This window comes from Pseudochaenichthys georgianus, chromosome 20 (assembly GCF_902827115.2).
Source record: "Pseudochaenichthys georgianus chromosome 20, fPseGeo1.2, whole genome shotgun sequence".
Classification (NCBI taxonomy): Eukaryota; Metazoa; Chordata; class Actinopteri; order Perciformes; family Channichthyidae; genus Pseudochaenichthys; species Pseudochaenichthys georgianus.
The window spans coordinates 4,491,974-4,509,362 of record NC_047522.1 but is presented as its reverse complement, the minus strand read 5'-3'; the positions used below and the strand labels follow the sequence as shown (position 1 = coordinate 4,509,362).

The 17,389-nt window shown below is 41.5% G+C and overlaps 1 protein-coding gene across 2 annotated transcripts; it reads left to right on the top strand.

The window, feature by feature from the left end:
- Positions 1 to 420: 420 nt before the first annotated feature.
- pdcd6 (programmed cell death 6) lies at positions 421 to 17,295 on the top strand. 2 transcript variants are annotated; one of them, XM_034109078.2, is made up of 6 exons: positions 421 to 626; positions 5,195 to 5,256; positions 13,254 to 13,298; positions 14,840 to 14,998; positions 15,618 to 15,727; positions 16,399 to 17,295. In XM_034109078.2, exons 1-6 carry the CDS (start codon positions 544 to 546, stop codon positions 16,495 to 16,497), a joined length of 558 nt encoding a protein of 185 aa, XP_033964969.1. In that variant the 5' UTR covers positions 421 to 543; the 3' UTR covers positions 16,498 to 17,295. The 2 variants fall into 2 exon arrangements, with proteins under 2 accessions (XP_033964969.1, XP_071062982.1); XM_071206881.1 differs by lacking the exon at positions 421 to 626 and adding an exon at positions 4,160 to 4,242.
- Positions 17,296 to 17,389: the final 94 nt, after the last annotated feature.

Sequence of the window (17,389 nt, the reverse complement as noted above, 5' to 3'; positions counted from 1 at the left end):
TTTAAAATTTAAATATCTTGTTTTTATTAATATATTCCTTATCGTGTTTGTGTGTATTTTATTTTTGCTTTAGTCTTTATTACTAGGATATTATTTTATTCAGTTTTTGTATTATGCTTATTATGAAAATAAATAAAGTGAACGCATTCGTTTTTACAACACAATTTTCTCATATGTCTGTAAATGTCTCATTCACACAGTGACATTGACATATAGCATTGGCATTTAACTTGGGTGATGTTCCATGCATGTACCAAGTATTTAAAAATACATTTATTGAATTGATTTGGGCAAGTAGAAATATAAGTTATGTGTAATTTTAGTTTTTGTAAATATTACAGTTTCTATTTTTACCCAGTTAAATGCAGAGGAAAGCGTGACGTCAACCTCCTTATGGGTAGTGGTGAGTGATTGGCCACTCCTCTGGCAGTGAACGTCGGGTGGTGGAGCCTGATTGAAGCGGCTCACAGAAGAAACTACAGCAGAAGGAAACACACTCTGTTGGCGTTCGTTGCTCAATTTTAGCAGAGCAATCCCATTGAAATGGCGTACAACAGTCCGTACCGAGCTGCGCCGCAAGTCAACGCGCCTCCGGACCAGACTTTTCTGTGGAATATCTTCCAGAGGTGAGTGGGGGAAAGCGGGTTTGTCCGACCGCCTCTCACTCAGCCCCGCAGTGAGAACCGCTGTCGTGTGGCGCGGAGAGGAAGAGAGGAGCGCTGGAGGGAAATCTTTAATTCAAAGCTCCAATGTCCTTATAACTATTTTTGCACCGCATTCAAATGAGTGTTTTGTGAGGTCTCAGGCTACCCTTCAGTTCCTGGTCATAACATGCACAGTGTAGCTACAACACATAGCTCATATAGCTATCACCCCGCTTGTGTGTCAGTGTCACAGAGCTTTATAATCGACTTTTAAGGAAGTGCCAGGCAATCAGTGAGCTGTCTCCTACAGCAAGGCGAGTTGGCAAACTGGGGTTCAAAGACCTCCAGGAGTCCTTGAAATCCTTTCTTCTGGGTTCTTCCAGCTAAATAAAATTTGAGTATATCCATTTATACATACAGATGTGAGAGAATATTTCATGAATGGGTCTTTGAACTGCATGTGTCTGCACCATATCTGCAGCAGTAAAATCAAATCCTCTCAAGATGGGGTTTCCTCAAATATTCTGACAGTTGTGTGTCTTTATGACGGCACTTTTTATGGGAGGCTGCCATACAGAGAGTGGAAAGCTCTCACACAATACATAACCATACTATATATTATTTTTTCTTGAGCTGATGTAACAGTATCAGTGGCACTGAAATGCATCAATTTCACTACAGCCTGAGTCAAAAGTGTGTCAGCAGCTGAGAAGGTCGCAGTAGTAGGCAGAGAGGGAAATACTTGATATGCTATGACCCCTGGTAATAGTAAGCTATAGAGTTATGTAATACTGCAGTTTTCTGCTGCTTTGCTTCTCACAACATTGAGATTGCATGCATTGCAAGGTTTGTAGCAGCCGTAACAAATGATTAATGTATGGCTCAAAACCTCTGAGAAATCAGGTTGCATACACATTTTGTCTCATATCTTTTAACAACTCTCTTACATTCCTAATCTTGAATTCACAGGCACGCAAACAGGACCTAACATGACATCGCTTTACGCCATATATGTATAAGATAATGTGAACAAACACAAGTCACCTCTCACATGACAGGCATTTTACAGCCTCATCTGCTGCCTCCTGGAAAATATCCATCAGAGCGGTGCTGGAGTTCCCTCAGTCATGTGACCAGAGTCAATAGAGCATAGTTGAAGTGGGAGGACTACTCTCATCTCTGTGTCACACACACACAGAAACACACACACATTCAGCAATGTATGACTCACCGTCCAACTGTTGCACCGTCTTCTAGTATCCATTTAGTTGAAGCCTTACTTTTGAACTCCCTTATTCTTTCTAATCATAATGACAGTGGGACAAACAAGAGTCATTCAATCTCTGTGGGTTTCAATGTAGACTGTAGTCGTGCTGTATTTGTCATCTAAATGTTGTCTATTTTTAAATGTATTAAACTCCATGACTTGCCACTTTATGAATCATGAGGTAGTCATTCACTCCTTTTGTACTTGCTTTTGAATGAGTGACGTTGGTATGTCTATACCTATGGTCTATACCCAACGCTTCAAGTGTCAAAAACAACTTCAGTTGGATTTAGATCACAACACAGATTTGTTTGCTGTCTTTATATATACAGTCTATGGTTGCTATGCAGGTAAAACACATTGTCTAATACTGCTTGATGAATACTGATCATTTTTGAAATGACAGCATATTCACACTTGTTAGTAACAGATTACAACATGTAGGAAGAACATGTGGCTTGTCTAGAATGAATTGAAAGTACAGTAAAGTATATCACTGTCTTACCTGAAAACAGACTCATTATTTAATCCACATGGATCAAAAACGTTATTACAAAAAGTAGCAATGGAAACTGACTGGTGTACAGCAGGATTTCCCTGGAAGGGTTTGCAAATGCGGCTTTAATTTTCTCCGCTGTGTGAGCCAGAATGACATCGTTTAAAATGTGGAAAGTAGGGCGAGCTTTGTTCGCGAGCCTTATTCCAACGTGGTTGCTCAATTGGAAACAGTGAAACATGGCAAAATCTGAGCCATGGTGTTTGATGTCCTCCTGCTGTTTCACCTACAAGTTCTGTGTCTGACAGCGTGAAGATGGACACACCAGATGTCTGTGCTTCCCGGCACGAGGGAGATTTAATGATGTTTCACTTTTTAGGGTCTCTTACGTTAAGTCTGGCGAGGTTACTTCACCTCAGGCTGGATGGGAGGGAGAGAAGGGGAGAGCTTATTCTACATAGTACACATACTTCTTTGAGTTAATCAATCAGTGGTTGGTAAAGGCAGGGTACCCCCACTGCCTTCACCAACCCAACCACTCCTCACCTTCAGCGTGACAAAGCTCTCATTTATGGAGGCATGTTTGGAGCTGTTTTTCTCCCTGAGGAGAGCAGTCAGGTCACCTTGTGTTTGTTTTTCTTTATTTAAGTATGGAAAGTAAAGCGAGGAGTACACATCACTGTAGAGACATGGAGATATATAACCGCATGTAAAGAATCACAGCTGGCAGCGGAAACCCAGCCCACAAAGTCAGCGCTGGGCCGGGTCTGAGGTCTTATTTTGTCGGCCGGGGTTCCCCATCCCCCTCTGCCTTCTTCTTCTCTGCTGGTATTTGGTGTGTGTGTGTGTGTGTCAGGTTGGGCCAGGCAGCTTGCTGAGGACCAACTGAGTCACTGGAAGTTTGACTGAGCTACGTTTCATAACTTCAAGGCCTGTTACAGCCTGCTGCGACACAAGATTTCCATCGGCATAACTACACTAGCTATGTTCGTCAGACTAAATAAAGAACCTTGAACCTTGTTATTTATGACACAATAGTCACAGTTGTTACTCTGTTCTATGAGTTTTGAAAGTGTATCTTAATAGCTAACTTTCGTGTACTAAGGGACATGGTTTAACACTTAAAGACACACATATTTCAAAAGTAATGTAGCTGTTGTTCATTTTTGAAACTAGATGCTCTTACAGTTTTCTTATATCTTCGTCATACATGTTTTAACTGAAGGGTTTCCCTCATGCTGGCTCATTCCTGGATGTTCAGAACACTTTTTAAAGCTCTATTCTGACTGATCAAACGCAAGCAGATACACTAAACTCCTGGAGGTTATTGAAATGTATACACAACATTGCATCATCTCACTAATCTACATGTTTATTTGCTTTCATTCAACTCATGGATAAGAGGTGTTTAATGATCCTTTTGAGACAATGGAGACTACAAATAGAAGCCTCTCAGATTTTTCCACACCCTCACAGCCTACTCATATGTTCCTCTAACCTTCCTTTAGACACTTAAGTGTGGCTTTGCCGTCATCTGTTGGATTTTCTTCAGCCCCTCCCTGGAATATATTTAGTTGTACACTTAAGCCCCTTTTCAGTTCTGCCTTTAAATACTGACACAGAATAAAAAATGATCTCTGTGATAATAAATGAGTCATTGAAGTCATTTATCTTGCAGAAATGCCAAACATGTTCTGAGGAGGCAGTGGCTAGAGCGATGGTGTTCGGATCAAGGGAGCACAGGTTCAAACCCCACTGCAGTCAGCATGTCGTTGTGTCCCTGAGACGCTTCACCCCAAATTGCTCCTGTGGGGATTGTCCACAGTATTGAGTATGTAAGTCGCTTTGGATAATAGTGTAATGTTCTGGTTCTAGCCTCTATAACGTATTGTAAAGTGTTATCGGTAACTGTAAACTGAATGACTTTGATTTTAAGTCTGACTTCCCCTTTTCTAATGAATCTTTGTATACATTATTTGAAAAGAAACATACATTAAGGACTACTCAACAATGAAGATAATCTTTAGGTGTATTGTAGCCCTATTAAATAAACGGCCACTATTGGTTTTCATTACTGGTTGGTCTATAAAATGTCAGACTGAAATGAGTCGTATAATAAATCATAATGTCCCAAAGCCCAAATGAAAGTGTTTAAGACTATGTTAACTCGTACACTATTTTTATATAATGTTTCAGCTCGCCCATCTGAACCATCAAACTGTTTTACTTTTGGTTTCCTTCTTTAAAAAATATGTAAGATTGTCTGAGATAATTGCATTCTGTCTGCTGGTAGCACTTTAGCATTCCCCTCAGTTGCCAACATTCAGCTTCACTTTTTGCTGTCTCATGACACACACACACACACACACACACACACACACACACACACACACACACACACACACACACACACACACACACACACACACACACACACACACACACACACACACACACACACACACACACACACACACACACACACACACACACACACACACACACACACACACACACACACACACACACACACACACACACACACACACACACACACACACACACACACACACACACACACACAGGTCCCAGGGGATCCACGAGTGTACAAGCTGCCTTGTGTGTCCCAATCAGTGAGCTCTATTCATTCTCAGTGGGCTGTTGACAGGCAAGCACACACTCAGGAGGATAACGTTTCCATCGGCGAGTGTTTATGTTCGCTGCTATTGTGTGTGGGTGTGTGAAGTAGTTAATACACCGGTATCTAATCTTTGCTTTCTTCCCCAGGGTGGACAAGGACCGGAGTGGAACGATATCAGACTCAGAGCTTCAGCAGGCCTTATCGAATGGTATGGATCAGTGGTGCCACTCCCTCTTTTTGTTTCCTTCTCCTTATTTCTGATCATTTCTGCTCCGTCTCCCACTCTATTTCCACTTTCTTCTGTCTTCTTTATTCCTCCATCCCTCTCGTCTCCTCGCTACACACCATTGCTCTCTGTCATTCTTTGATTTAAGCAGCTGCCACGCCTAAGGAGAGAAATGGATTGTGATTTTATTTGTATCCCAGGTTTGTCTGGTGAACTCTGTTAAAATGAATGGGAGTTTTATTTTTGTCTCAGGATAGCAGAGGTGGAAAGTTGATCAGCTTCTAAGAGAATACATCACTGTAGCTCAGTGTCCCTGAGAAGACCGCCGACTCAATGCTGTGATGTCGCTGTCAGGATAAATGACACTGCTTGTGGAAGAAAGTACCAATAAGTCAATATGGCAAGCACTGACGATTTCTCCGATTACCGCCATCAACACAAATCCCAAATCTACATTAAAGTGGCTGATTATCTTTTTAAAATGTAGAAAAAGGCATTCTCCTTATCGCTTTACACAGTTCTGATGTAACCTTCCTCACATTCTTACATGAAACACACCCATATGGCATATTTCCATTACGTTTTCTACATTGTTTTTCCATTTGAGGTGCATCTTGTTGCGCCCTCTTGAATAATAGTTATCCGACTGATGAATGGGCGTCAATATCCACTAATTTCGTTTCAAATGATACACAACTCAAAGATGCTTTACAGTATGAGGGAGGGTAGACAAACAAGGACAGGCAAACAAGTAAGTATAGTAAAATAAAAAGGCAGTCAAGAGGAAGTTGATTGAGAGGGGGGGGGGGGGCTTATGGGTAGACAGAGTTGAAAAGATGTGTTTTGAGGCGGGTCTGAAAGACTGTGAGGGACTCAGAGTCACGGAGATCTTGGGGGAGGGAGTTCCAGAGCCTAGGAGCTGCCACTGAGAAGGCTCTGTCCCCAAAGCTGCAGAGTGTGGATGTGGGAGTGGATAGGAGTCCGGCTGCGGTGGATCTGAGGGACCGTGGGGGTTGATAAGGAGTGAGAAGGTTTGTGAGATAAGGGGGGGCCAGATGGTGGAGTGCTTTGTAGGTAAGGACCAGCACTTTGTAGTTGATGCGATGGGAGACAGGAAGCCAGTGCAGGTCTTTGAGGACTGGGGTGATGTGATGCCATGATATGTGTCAGGAGACGTGCAGCTGCATTTTTGCATAACGGTAGTGGAAACACCAAGCTTTCATTTGCGTGGTGATCTTCCCGAAATCCTGCATTTTAAACTGTGTATGTACTGTGTGAGAACCGAAAGCTTGATTGGTACGAGTCGAGATAGTGATCTGTCAATTTAAAAAAAAAAAAAAATCTTGTGACTCAGCGAGAAGTGTTTTCTGTGCTGCGGACTGGGAGTTGATCCGAGGAAATAATCAGCATGAAGAGGGAGTGGGGAGAACATGAGAATTACAGCCGCCTGTGATGGAAGTTCGATCTCTGTTCCTGTGTGTGTAGCTCAGCTGGAGGAGGAGGATTCAAACAGGATTAAGGGTTCAGCTCCCACCAGGGCCCTCTGAGCAGCGGAAAGAGGGATACTTGTGATTCAGCAAGGCTGTTTGGGGAGAAGTGTTGAATTAATGATACCCGGTCATCTTCTCTACTCAAATCCTGCCGGTGTTACACTTTCACAGAGTGAGGAAAGTAACAGGCTGATCAAATGTCTGTTTTCATCCTGCCCACACACAACACTGCATCAGCAGCATCGCCTCCGTCTTGACCTTCCTCGCATCGAAACAGATGGGTTGAAATATGGTAATGATACATTTCGGAGCTTTGTAGAAATTAAAGCACAGGTGTAGTTTTTCCTCTTGTTATATAATTCCTTTTGAGCTGATGGCTTTTCAAAGACTTCTGAGCAGATGACTCTCCCCAGAAGGTTCTTTTTTCTGGGCACTACAGAGTAAAAAAAAAGTGTTGAAGCCAGCAGCCGTGAGAGAAGCTGTTATCAGGCTGCGCAGTGGCTCTGGTTCAGCATACTGATTAGTGTGTGAGTGTGTGTTTGTGTATGCATGCATGAGCAAGTTTGATTATCTCGAGTGTTTTGTCTGCATTTACAGCCAAGGGTCAGTACTGAACAGGCTTTGCGTTGTTTTTTCCCAGTGTTGTGCGCCTCGCTGTGTACGTGGGAGAGAACGGCAGGTTTCCCGGTCCAGATTGCGCCGGTTCATTATTCTCACTGTGACATGAAACTGAGCCACTGAAGCTGAACACACACATCACTGCATCCTGTCCCCGCTGAAGCCACCAACCCTGTCACTGTCCGCACGTCTGCCAGGGCTCCACAGACCCTGCAAATAGTATACTGCTTTCATTTACCTCACACAGTAGAGTGGTGCAGCGGTGACGTATTTTTTTTTAGGTGGACCCTGAAGCTAGCATCACAAGGACTCCCTCAAAAAAAAGAATTTGGGGATAAAAAGAGCTCTGTGGCAAAAACATATGTATGATTGATACTTACACATCGCGTAAATGCAATCACCTGATGTAAAAACGCTAACGCTAGGCTATAAACAAACATCAATATAGCATGCGTCCCCACCGCTAAGCTAAAGCGGCTAATGTTTTTGCGTGCTAGTTGTCTCATTTAGTCACTTGTTAGCAACGGATCTTTTACGACACATAGACACTTGGACACTCATGAGTGGGGTATTAACTGATGCATTTATGCTGCAGATCAAAACCTGAAAAAAATCTTGAAAGCTTGTGCTAACTGCAGATTTTATTTTAGGCATCTAACGACAAACGAAAAATAACTTGAGTGAACCGGAAGTGTTAAAATACTAACTTGTTTCCAGGTTTTAGGACTAATTTCTGCCGCTCTCTGAAACGAGCTTTGTTTCCCATCCTGCTGTTGTCCCCCTTGACCTCTGTCTATATCATTTATCTCTTCTATTCTCCTCCCCCTCTTTCCCCCCTCCTCCCTCAGGAGAGCACAGTGTGAGGGAGGCAGGCTTGTTGGGGATGTTGCACTTTACACTCCTCCATCCTCTCTGCTTTCTGCACCACACGATCTCTCTTATTCTTATCTCATCTCTTGAGTACTTGACTTTTTACACTTGTGAAATCTGTCAGCTCCCCCTTTCACGTTTCTGCCCGCTGTTCAGTTTTCCCCGCGGGTTATTTTCAATCGTTTTTGACTCGTCTGTTTTTAAGTGTTTTTGATGCTTTTGAGGCTCTCTGTTCTCTGTCAACATGAGTCCACCATTTCTAACAGAGTAGTCGTACAAGCATGGCATTGCCCGTGGTGGATACAAATGTGACTTGTGTTAATCACAAACCAACAAAATGACATGACTACTCTACGTGAGACGTAGATACAGCATTCGTCCTCTCCTCTCAGTCTCACGTACTTATTTCCTGCTGTGTCCCCTTTTCCGTTTGTCCTCCCTTTTTCCTACTTTCTCTCCCTTTTCCTTGCTTATGCTACCTTAGTTAGCATAAGCTCTCTTATGTCTCTCCTCCCTCACTCATCCCTCCATCAGTCCGTTTGGGTGTGACAATATAACCCCTGTTGAGACACTAATATGGCCGTCTTGTATCCGTGCCATTTGATATAAATATAGAGTTCCCTCCGCTCAGCAGTGAGTAGACATCATACCGACTTTCCGTCATGCTCTCCCACTCTCCTGCGCACACAGATTTATACTCCTCCTTGAGTTATGTATTCAGTGTGTAGGAGCGGTAATAGCCACTCAAATTGTTTATACGATTGAGAGAGCACAGGCTTGCAGGGCAGAATGCAGAGTTGGCTGAATAGCAAGACTCATTTAACTACCCTTCCCTTTACACATCTACATTTGTAGCTTTTTGTAGAGCTTGGTTACACTGCAGTTGAGGTAAATGGCAGTGGGCATTTATTTTTGATGGCTGGTAAGGCTGCATAATTAATGGGATATGATACAAATTGCAATATTCAAATTGCAGTAAGAGCTATATTTGGTGTTGGCAAAATTTGTAAAAATATCTGAATGAGGTATTGTGAAGCTGCACAGAAGTCCCAGCTTGGTTTAGGATGTTTACAGACTACAAATCCTTGTTTTGTACAGATCGTCCTAAACTCCCCCTCATCCTTTTAATATGTGAATAATGTTTTATAAATTGACATTCTCTCTAATGTATCGAATTGTCATTGCAATAACAGTATATATGTTTGTTTTTTTCAAATCTTGCAGCCCTTATAGCCTATTTCAATATTCCCGTTCTCAATTCTCAGACCTCAGAATCAGAATACCTTTAGTCCCACAGAGGGGAAATCTACGTTGTTACAGCAGAAAAAGAGCCAAAGACAGCTTAATGATGTTACATATGTTGCATGCATAAAAAAAGTTACTATATAATACAAAATTGAATAAAATAAAAAGTTACACAATTTAGAAAATACACATCCTGTAACAGTTCTCAGGATTTAGCAGCCAGGTATATATTGCACAGTTATTGATGGCATATATATATTGCACAAATAGCACATATTGCACATAGTTGGTTGGTATTTAATAGCAAGCAACCGGCTTATGTCTGTTATAGTTAATAGAGGATTCATCCATTCACTAACTGTGGTTTCCACTGTTTTTGTTTTCTTACAGCCTGAGGCACTGTTTATTAGTGACTAGAGTCACGATCCCATCCTGTTGGTTTGTCTCACACATGACATGCTGTGCATCAAACACAAACTGAGAATGACTATAGCTGACTGATCCAATTGGTTAGTTACTATTCCTAAGAGGTATGACACATGAGTGAACAGGTGATTCTGGACATCATTTTTCCTCCCACTTTGTCCAAATATAAATGTCAGCACCAGAAAGACAAGGTGATTTGATTTGGTAAAGATGATGCACGTCCCTGGATTCATCCTACCTTAAAGTTCATTATTGTAAAGTATAATTCATTAATTTTCTTTTTCATCTGAAAGTCAAACCGTTACCTTGGGAAAAGTCTGAGAATCTACTGTGTGTACTATGTGTTTGTGTTTAAAGTCAAGCGTGTGTGTACAAGTGTGTCACTGAGCTCCAGCACAGCCGTTATATATGTATTAATATACGCTGCGGTCCGTCCACCCTGTTTTTCCAGCAGCCACCCTCTCTCCTCACCTCCTATATTCCCTCTCTCCCCTCCTCCCTCTCACTTCTCTCTCTCAACCTCACCCCCAGTGAGAGAGCGCAGTGTGTGGACGGGACAGAGGGTGTATTGTGCCAGTTTGCAAATGCAAACACACATCTCAACCAGTACGACCACCTCACACTGGGCAGCCGCATTCTGTCTGGCATACATTGGTGACCTCACAGCTGTGTGTGTGTGTGTGTGTGTGTGTGTGTGTGTGTGTGTGTGTGTGTGTGTGTGTGTGTGTGTGTGTGTGTGTGTGTGTGTGTGTGTGTGTGTGTGTGTGTGTGTGTGTGTGTGTGTGTGTGCGTGCTCTGCCTTTGGTCATTTTGCTGGTGGTGCTAATGCTAGAGCAACATGTATTCAGATGTCTCTGTATCTTTATCTGTTTAATCTGTGGGTATTGTTACAGATCTGATTTGAATCTGTAAATGTTTGGTCAGACGCCAGTAAAGCAGAAATAGACTCATTAATCAGCCAGACTTTGATGGATATTATCTTATAACTGACTTTATTAAAGTACACATGCTAATAAGTAACAAGCATTTGCAGTAGAAAAACATGCTCATGTTACCTTGTGTTGCACTCTGTGTGCTAACACTGGCTAATTAGCATTAAACAAAAAGCAAAACTAGGTCCGGTGGGCATATCATTGGTTTTGCAGTTATTCGGTCATTAACCAAGTACCAGACACATTAATAAAATACACCTGAATGCAGCACTATTGTCTGGCAAAGTTTATGCCATTAAAGCTGTGTTTATAGACCTAACTAATAATGCATCCCAAATGAGAAGACATTTAAAATTCATGAAACTCATTCCATAGTTACTGTGTAGTTTCTAAAAAACTTTTTTTGTTTTCATTTGGTCAGAAAATGGTAAAGATAAAAAGAACTTGTGGGAGACGTGAGGTTTTCATCAGACTGCACTTCTAATACTTCATTTGTGTTGCTTTAGATCCCCACTCCAATAGAGGATAGGAATATAGATTTTGGCCCATCCCCAGCATCAGTGTGAGCCTTGGGGCCCGGTCCCAGACAGCCTCGCTCATCAATAAAACAAAACCCAGGAAGAGGAAAGAAATGTTGAGTGCCTTCTTTGAACATTCAAATACAAAATCTGGAGTATATATTTAGCATCGTAAAATCCTGAGGCGTCTTAAAGCCATTCCTGCCTCTTTTTATAATTTATTTGGGCACTTTTACAGACTTTTTGAGGGGATTTAAAAAAGCCAATCATATCGCAATGTATGGCAATATATTGATTCCTAACAATTTGATACGTATCCTAAGCCCAGATTCTGGCCAAAACATGGCCCTAAAAGCCACACAGTGAGAATAAGAATCTAAAAGTCTGCCGTTGTTTCGGGGGGTTTGCAGATAGAGTTTTAGTGATGAATCTCAGGTCAGCAGAAGTAGACTGAAGTGTTCAGGTAACTGCAACAGAAACTAAACGGCAAAGCTTTTCAATGTTTTTGTCTTTTGTGCTCCTTCCCGTCTCCTGGTGTCTTCTCTTTTGTTGCCTTTGCCATCTCTCCTCTGTCTTCTCTGTATTGTTCTCTCCTCTTGTGTCTTCCCTGCTTCCTCACTAGTCTTTATTTCTGCTTCTGAACTGTCGGGCCTCTGTAATAAAGTGAGATGGTGAGTCAGCAAGGATCCCGACGGCTAGATAAATCTCAGCGTCTTGAGAGTGTGACGAGAAAGCTATAAAGTATAAAACCCTGCAGAGCTAACGCCCAGTCAGTCTTTTCCTGGTCATATAAATGACACTATATTCACATTCACAAGATTAAAGAGTTTTCCCCATGCGTAAAAAAAAAGACATACAATGTGGCAAACTGCTTTTGAGTAATTTGTTTTTAATAACTTCCACTTGCGTTTTATTTCTGTTGTGATAAGATTTTAGGATGTCACTGGATTTAAACTGCCTGGTGAGATTAGATTCATATCTCACTCTCTCCTATATGTGTTTTTGACATCTGGGCTGCATTATCAGTGTGTGTGTCTCCTGTGGGAACTGAACACGACCCACTGTGCACCATCAGTATGATTGTTTCTTCACTGACGGTGTCAACCAATACAAGACCAATGCCTGAAATGCCTCAATTGGACTCCATTGTTTATTTCCACAAGATAGTGACATCTATATGTAGGACTCGCACTTCTATTGGCTAGCACTTCAACACATCGCACGTAAGGGGCGGGACAGCTCTAAGCCGTTGACCAATCACAACAGAGCCAACCAGCTAACCAATCAGAGCAGACTGGGCTCTGGTTTCAGACAGAGGGAGAAAATAGCTTTTTGAACATAAAAGCATGGAAACATGTCGGGCACAAAATACAAATATGAAACAGAAAACGATCATATTGGGGCCCCTTTAAAGATGGATCATAATGTCTGCAGTCTTGCACTGGCTTCCATTGGATATCAAGTTATTATATATTTGTATTCTAAGATGTAATATTACTACTAAATGTCCTTTTCACTTATCTAAATTTGTCTGAAGAGACTTTATTGTGGATCGTTCCTGATCAAAACTCTGCTTTTATGCTATAGTTTAGCCGAGAGGTGTCATGTGTCAGATAATATTGGCAACACCAGCTGCTCTCAGTTTCTGTGCTTGTCAGTCTTTGTGCAATCTTACAAATCTCTTCTGAAAACGTTTTATATGACCTTTTTTTCCATCATAATTCTCACCTGTGAGGCTGGATTATCTGTTGCATCACCTATCTTCTGTCTTTAATCTCAAGAAGTCATTTTATATCTGTTCTTACATTGGATACTAACGAACCCACTAGTCTGTCTTACTGTGTTGTTGTTTCTAACCTTGTATTTTGTTTGTCTCACAGGCACATGGACTCCATTCAACCCAGTGACGGTGCGCTCCATCATCTGTAAGTAGCCGTTGACCGTGACACGGCCAAATTCTACACAACCCCCTCGTTGTTCTTTGTTATTTATTTGCCTCCTCTCCATGACAACTGGATACATTCATTACCGTTTGAGTAATCTGGAGGCAGACACACACTTATCTCTGGCTCCAGTCACTGCTGCTGTAGTGGAAACCTGCAGACATTAATAACGGGAGGAAAGAGCATCAGCAAGAACAGGGAAAGTTTGTCTCGAAATGGAGCAGCCAATTCCCTCTCACTCCAAATATCGATCTGTGTGCAGTCCTAAAACAGTTGTCATGTGCTGACTGTGCCTCAACACATCTCAATAGGCTATGTTTTGAATGTAGAGGATGTCATTTTTTTACAATAAAATCCTGGCTCATTTTCTGCTATTGCTTTTAAAATATCTTAAAGGGGACCTATCATGCAAAATGCACTTGTTTATGTCTTTTATACATGAACATGTGTCCCCGGTGCGTCAGGGAACTCACGCAGCGTCAGAAAAGAAAACCCTCTCTCTTTTCCTCCGTACCCAAATCTCTAAAAACGGCGCTACAACGGAGCTGATCCAGATTTGCGTCCGATATGACGTAATATTGGAAATGTGGATCCACGGCCCAATCAGAAAGTTGCTCTCAGAAACAATGCCCGACTGTTTTGGACGTAATATGGTCGGTGTTTACATTAGCATCGCTAGCACTCAGAGCTAACCTGTACTGGAGAGCATGTGTGTGAAGAAGCAGGAAGTAAAAAGGAACTCACCTTGTGGTATAACCGGCAAGAGAGAAAGCCTTTGAGCTCCAGACTGTTTCAGATCCTTGATAATCCATGATATGGCTTTTCATCACGGCAGCATTTAGTTTGGACAGTAGCTGCCCGGTGCCGCATGAGCTCAGCCCCCTCCTTTTTTTAATCATTTTTTTTTTCTTTTTGTAAAGCTTTATACCCCAAATCAGCACTTTTGAAACAGGAAGTGAAATAGAGAGATATGAGGCATGGCTAGAATGGGTGATCTGTTTGGTATTTGGAGCAAAACACTTCATAGACATGTTTTTTATATATTTGTATATATCTGAGACTTATGCTATTGCCTAAAAGTAGCATGATCTCTCCCCGGGTCTTATATGCACTGTTCCCTTTTTGTTGTGTGACTTACAGAGTAAATTCCTCTAATCCCATCGCCACCCCTTCCTACTCTTCCATACTCAGTAGAGCCATTGTTTAATAGTCCCCCAGCAAGGAGCACACCCCGTGATAACACTCCCTTTGTTGGGAGGTAATTGGATTGAACCGTATGAGGGTGAGGAGTAAAGTACTGGTGGAGGCGATGGAGCTGTTTTCTCTGTTCTAAAGTAGTTTTATGAGGCAGGAGTAAGTGAAGTGTGAGACCCACAGATTACACTTTTCAGCTCTGTGACAGCTCTTCAAAACTATATGTGGTGCTATTTCTGCTTTCTGGTGACACAATCTGCCCTAACTGCACTTTGCTGTGTATTGTTATAAGAGACAGAGAGTGAATAATGTCTTATTCTCTCCCACAGCAATGTTCGACAGGGAAAATAAAGGCGGGGTGAGCTTCAACGAGTTTGCCGGCGTGTGGAAGTATATCACAGACTGGCAGAACATCTTCCGGAACTACGACAGGGACAACTCGGGCTTCATCGATAAGAACGAGCTCAAGCAGGCGCTCTCTGGATTTGGTGAGACACAAAGTATGCTGGGATATTTACTTGGGGGTGAATGTGGTGAAGGGCTCTGAAGCTGTCTCTAGGAGTGTCTTTCCTCGGGGTCAAAAGGTCAGATTCTGTCTTTTTATTAGCTCTGTGTACGTTTGAGTGAACCAGCATGCCGTTGGAAACGTTTATTAAAGAAATAGTGTGGAATTTCGCTCATGTAGTTTTACGACACAGACCTGCAGCTCCAGCTTGCTATTTACAATGCAGAACAAACTGTTGGGGACCAATCCAAATGTGTGATTGAGTGCAAAAACAATCATGTTTAAGACAAGTTATTCAACAGAAATGTGTCCTTTATTTTTGATATCCCATGATTTGTGTTTGTCTTTGTTTTTTCCAGGCTTTTGTTTATCTTCAGTAAATACAAGTCAGCCAAAATCAATACGTTGCTGAATATACATTTCAGTTACAGCGAGGGTAACTGCTCCGTAATAAGAATGTATCATATTAATGGTGGCAATTACAGAGGGGCCTCGGGTGTTTGGAGCAGGAGTTGGGACTGTGTGGGTGTTTAAAATGCAGACTCAAATGAGTTCCAATCTATATGCGGTTCATTGTTAATGTCTTGTTTTCTTGTGTGCAGGTTATCGTCTATCAGAACAGTTCTACTGCACGCTGATAGAGAAGTTCGACCGCCAGAGGAAGGGACAGGTTGCCTTCGATGACTTCATCCAGTGCTGCATCGTACTACAGGTAACACATTCACATTAAATACAAATGTCACTCTTTATTACATGATGTATTAATTTATTTTCTCCACACATATGCACAAGTATAGGCCGTCTGTCGGTGTACTACCTGCAACGCAATGAGGCTGCTCTGCAATTCGAAGGATTCAAAAGGGAGTTTTAATTATGCATACTTAAGAAACGCATTACAGTCCTCCCTTTTAGATTATAAATCTCCCGTTGAAGTTCCTCTTGATCCTTTATGTTCCGTTTCAGTGATTTCACACAGAGTGGTAATGGAAGCTGCCAAGCATAACTATAACCTTTCATTAATACAGAAGTTTCCCTTTCACCAGGATATAAAGTATCACCTGAGGTTTCAAACTAGCTCTAGAGGTGTCAACCATTCACTTTTTCGGCTCTCTACTCAGACCTAGATTTCAATGGATATCCTTGAGTTAAGAAATATGCCTCTCTCCAGAAGTAAAGAGTAAAACCCTAAAACACTTCATATTTAGTCACCCAGTATTGAATCTATGTTAACTATAGTAGGACATTAATGAAATGTGAAAATGATACTGTTGTCAAATATTGATTTTAACATGTAATATGATACTTCATGCATTGGAGACTTTGGGGAGGAATTGAGATGCAAACGATAATTTAAACTCACTATTTCCCCCCTTCGTTCCGCAGAGGTTGACCGACGTGTTCAGGCGATACGATACAGACCAGGATGGCTGGATCCAGGTTTCATATGAACAGTATCTTTCCATGGTCTTCAACATTGTATAACGCACACGGATCGCCACAAAAGAGCACAACTGGACACAACTGGACACAACTGTGCCAAAGCTACCCGGCAACTCCCAGATCTTTGTCTACGGTGGAAACTACAAGATTTTTTTAAACAAAATTTGAAGCCCTAGTTACAGGTTAATTTCATACAAAACTTTATGAAATGAATACAGAAAAACTTAAAGCAGCCTTCAGTTCTTTTATGGTTGCAATACTCCCAGTATTTGGAGGTATGTCTACAATTCTTCATTTATTAAAAAAATCTTGTAGTGTTTTATTTGATGACGTATCGGACCTGTGTTGGTGTTGGGGAACATTATGGACACATTCTTTCTGTCGGTCAGTCTGTCTGTAATTGTCGGAATACTTTTTATCGTCTTAACTTTAATTGATTGAATTTAATAAAAAAAAAAATCTGTTCACAGGAAAATAATGCATTGTAAATATGATTTAAGATGCATTGCATGCTTTTCAGGGAAATGTATCCCCACGTTGAAGCATGCTTTCCCTTTCTCTTGTCTTTTCCTCAGCCCTATTTTGCTCCAAGCCATGTTTACAAAAACAGTGAAAGCAGTTGACGTTCTGCCTCGAGATTCACTGACATGCCAGCTTACATGCCATATTTGTACAAACTTATTTTTAACTGCAAAATCTTAAACTGTTAGGACATATCATTATTGGTAGAGGGTAAGCATAATGCCTTTACTTTAGCTCACTTTGTTTGTGCATGATGCCTTAAAATGTGTAAAAATAACAAAAGATAAATCTTTTATTAAAAAAATGAAAGAAAAGTTATTACGAGTTTGTATTCATCATTTATATGACCACAGAGCTACGTAGCATTGCAGAGGTAACTGCAAAGTGGCTCAATGTCGCCATCTGCTGGACG

Excerpts from the sequence above, each read along its gene's own strand:
- pdcd6 (XM_034109078.2), top strand. The coding sequence starts at position 544 with ATGGCGTACAACAGTCCGTACCGAGCTGCGCCGCAAGTCAACGCGCCT. Across the intron at positions 14,999-15,617 it reads GCAGGCGCTCTCTGGATTTG|GTTATCGTCTATCAGAACAG; the intron begins GTGAGACACAAA and ends TCTTGTGTGCAG. Across the intron at positions 15,728-16,398 it reads AGTGCTGCATCGTACTACAG|AGGTTGACCGACGTGTTCAG; the intron begins GTAACACATTCA and ends TTCGTTCCGCAG.